The sequence below is a fragment of the Papilio polytes genome, unplaced genomic scaffold (assembly GCF_000836215.1).
Source record: "Papilio polytes unplaced genomic scaffold, Ppol_1.0 DF821289.1, whole genome shotgun sequence".
In the NCBI taxonomy this organism is placed as follows: Eukaryota; Metazoa; Arthropoda; class Insecta; order Lepidoptera; family Papilionidae; genus Papilio; species Papilio polytes.
The window spans coordinates 6,102,639-6,106,324 of NW_013527915.1; the positions used below are offsets into that span (position 1 = coordinate 6,102,639).

Below are 3,686 nucleotides of genomic sequence, written 5' to 3' on the forward strand. Positions count from 1 at the left end.
TATTGAAATTTGGCACAGATATAAAACAAAGTCTGGAGTACACATGGGATAAGCTTCATCTCCGAGAAATGTCCGGTTCCCGAGAGATACGTAGCTTTTTGTAATTTATATAGTTTGTATGTTTTATAATACCATGCGTACGAAGTCGCGGGCAACAGCTCGTGTTTAAATAAGGCTCTCGTCGTTTACTCCGGTCTACGTGAATTTAAATAAAAGTTCGAGTTAAACTTAAATATTTTGAAACGTTGATATACTATATATTGTAAAATAACGAAAACATCATAAACATCTATCTTTAACTGATACGAACAGTACATTTTCTCTAATTACAATGTTTTATAAGCTAAAATATGAAAGTTAATTACTCACTTTACGAAAGTATGAGTAATCTTTGCTAATTGAGGCGTCTACCGATTGCTTTAAACTACATTTACAGATATAATATTGTCTATAATTACATACATTTACATAGTAAAAGAATACAGGATACATGAATGAGCGTTTTAATGAAATATAAATGTTAAAAAACTAGTAAAATACACATCATTCATCCATAAACTCTTACAGTAGCAAAAAATGTTAATCAATGCAATAAAAGTTATAGAAAGTTCTTATATGAGTGAGGTATTATTCGTAGTTTTGATCCGAAACCAAAATTAGATAAACATGATTACATAGCATGCCGCCCGCTGTTACAATATTTGATTTTTCGGTGTTATTTTGTGAAATTTGTGAGTTTTGTGAGAGATGAGAAGAATATTTTGTCAAAAATATTTTTTTTCCAGTTTAACGTAAATACTTGGTGTAAAAATACCGGCATATATGAGATAATTGGCATATATACTTAATTTTAATTTCTCTTCTAATGATATTATTTATGTTTAAAATCTATAAAATAAAGAACATACTTTTTTGCATATCACAAACCACTGAAATCTCGTGCGATACTTTACTTTTGCGTATACCTCACAAAAAAACTTATGCTTTATTACCAATGTCACTTTGATAGATGTCACTGTCACTCAAATGAATTGATGTTTTAATTTTATTATTCTTATCAACAAACAAAAACAAAATATCAACTGAATTGCTGCAATAATTGTTGTCTTAATTTCTTATTAAAAAGCGTAACCCAGTGAAATCTTTATTATTTTAAACATGGATACCGATGAAGGCAAAGAAGTTGTTATAAATGACAAAATAAACCCAACAGAATTTGATGTAACAATGCATGCACTATTAGTAGGTTTAGACGCGGAAAAATACGTCGAAATATTCAGGTACAATTTATGTGATTTAAATTTAGTAAATGTAATTAAATTAAAAGTTAAATTAATTTGTGTTTTCTAGAAAAAACAACATCGGACAATGTACGCTCATGGAATTGACTGATGAAGACTTAACTAAGCTAGGGGTTGATGAACCAAGCGTCCGACAGAAACTTCTTGAGGAAGTAAAAAATTTACCTATCTATAATGAATGCGGTAATGTGTAAGTTAAACTAACTTTTTATATCAAAGTTACAATATTTAAAAAAAGTTTCTAACTGCCACACTAAGTCCTAAATTGGCCACTAATAAGAGACTAATCTTTAATTTAGTGTAAGATATTGCAACAAGGAATCATTAAAGTAAGTTTTTAATAATTCTAAATTTGACAGTAAGTTACTACAAGTTAATTATAATTTTTTTACAGAACACTATTACCAAATTTAGGACCGATAGAAATTGTTGATATCTTAGAAGAAAGTTCTCAACATTTATATAGAGTGTATTTAAGTGTGTTAGCAAATACTTTGGCTGTTAAGAAAACTAAAAAGATTTCCGATTGTATACTTTACAAAGAAAAATATGCATCAGACATAGCTCTGTCTACATTAAGTGAAATAACTACAATATTAAATTCCATGGATGTAGCACTACATACTAATTTTAAGGTAAATAAACAATAATTTCATCTCACAAATATTTTTGTTAGTTCATATTAAAATTTACATTTCCATTTTTCTTCTTTTGGTGCTGTCTCCTAACGAAGGTTGGCAATCATTACAGCAACCTAAAGTACATTTCCATACTCATATACTAGCTATAACATGCGTGAAATTAAAAAAACACAAAAGAGTAACCTATGTGTTCTTCCAGCCTTTTTCTACATCTATGCAAAATCACATAGATATCTGTTCAGCGGTTAACGCCACAATCTAACATACATCCATCCATCTAGACTTTCATATTTATAATATTAGTTAGATTAGTATGATATCACTGAATAAAAATCAAATAAAAATGTTCCTAAACCATTAGCTTAGTTATTGACTATTGAGGGTTTTTGAGAAATGAGAAATCTGGCAGAGAGAAAGGTATATAAATTTATGTTATAATTGTCCTTTACAGGCACTAAACCAAGAGAGAGGTAAATCAAGGAGTAAGAAGATTCTCATTGGAGCTATGGGGAGTGCAGTTGTAGCTGTACTGACAGCATTATTTGTAAAATCATTAAAAGATATCAATTAACTGTATCAATGTGACACATGATTGCACAATTATTGTGTCAAGCACTTGGACATCTTTTGTATTACGTTTAAGACTGAATGTTGTTAATTTTTCTATATAAATACACTTAAACCAAAGAAATATAATTTGGTTAGATATAACTTTGTTTTTCTTGCAATTCTAGCGTTTGTCTTTGGTTTGAAGTAAAAATATTATTTCTTGATTCGATCAACTATAAGGAAGACTACATGAGGAAATTGTTACCTACATTATATTGAACTTGTTTGACATCAAAATGTCACAGTTTTTATATATAACAAGATTTTACAATAAACTCATATTTTATTGAAGAAAAATATAGAGTAAAATAGTATAAATAAGTATAGAGTTGTCGCTCTCTCGTGTCGGAGGCCAAGACCCACTTCGGGTCGCTGCGCCAACGCAGTAAGTAAATATAGGGTAAAAGTACATAGAGCATGAAGAATTTAAAGCTTAAAGTAAATGATTTTAAATAGTCTAAGTTATCAAATACTATTATGTAATTATGTCCCTTTTATGTAATTATTATTTCTGTGATCATAGTTTTGTGTCGATATTTTGTATCTGGTATGATCAATGCAAGTTACGATTTACTTGATATTCAAGTTTTAATTTATTATGACGACCAATATTTAGTACTGCTATACCTTAAAACATAATAATTAGAATTTGGGTCAAAGGAAACCGCCAATGAATGCGATCGAATGCAAACTATACAAAAAACAAAATGGATCGTTTCCCAGTTTTCATAAAGTAAATCCAACTGAAGCGACCCAATTGTTTCGACCTCACCAATTAAAAATGTAAGGTAAAATGTAAGGGCGCATACTTGTAGTAACAATGCCGTACGAGATAATTTTTAGTTTATTTATTACCAATTAGGAATTAAACCATGATGACAATGACATCAGAAATGACTGCACATGTATCTGACTTAAAAGTGAAGGTATTTACAAGTTTCAATGCAAAGATTGCTGACCTTCACCTAGACATCATACGGTTGTCACTAATGTGACCACGTTATTAATTTTTACTTTAACTATTCGTTCTGTTTGCGCTTTTATGCCTTCTTACATTTAGGCAGGACAGTCTCTCAGATTTTAATTTCGACATGGGGGCAATAGTTAACCTGTAAACGGCGAGCGGGCATTGTTT

General features: G+C 29.9%; 1 protein-coding gene across 1 annotated transcript; it reads left to right on the top strand.

Annotated features, from left to right (window-relative positions):
* The first annotated feature begins 1,011 nt into the window (after positions 1-1,011).
* Positions 1,012-2,653, top strand: LOC106109229. Its single transcript, XM_013290640.1, has 4 exons — positions 1,012-1,280; positions 1,351-1,491; positions 1,696-1,936; positions 2,394-2,653. The coding sequence occupies exons 1-4, from the start codon at positions 1,159-1,161 to the stop codon at positions 2,511-2,513; spliced, it is 624 nt and encodes a 207-aa protein (XP_013146094.1). The 5' UTR covers positions 1,012-1,158; the 3' UTR covers positions 2,514-2,653.
* Positions 2,654-3,686: the final 1,033 nt, after the last annotated feature.

Excerpts from the sequence above, each read along its gene's own strand:
- LOC106109229 (XM_013290640.1), top strand. The coding sequence starts at position 1,159 with ATGGATACCGATGAAGGCAAAGAAGTTGTTATAAATGACAAAATAAAC. Across the intron at positions 1,281-1,350 it reads AAATACGTCGAAATATTCAG|AAAAAACAACATCGGACAAT; the intron begins GTACAATTTATG and ends TGTGTTTTCTAG. Across the intron at positions 1,937-2,393 it reads CACTACATACTAATTTTAAG|GCACTAAACCAAGAGAGAGG; the intron begins GTAAATAAACAA and ends TGTCCTTTACAG.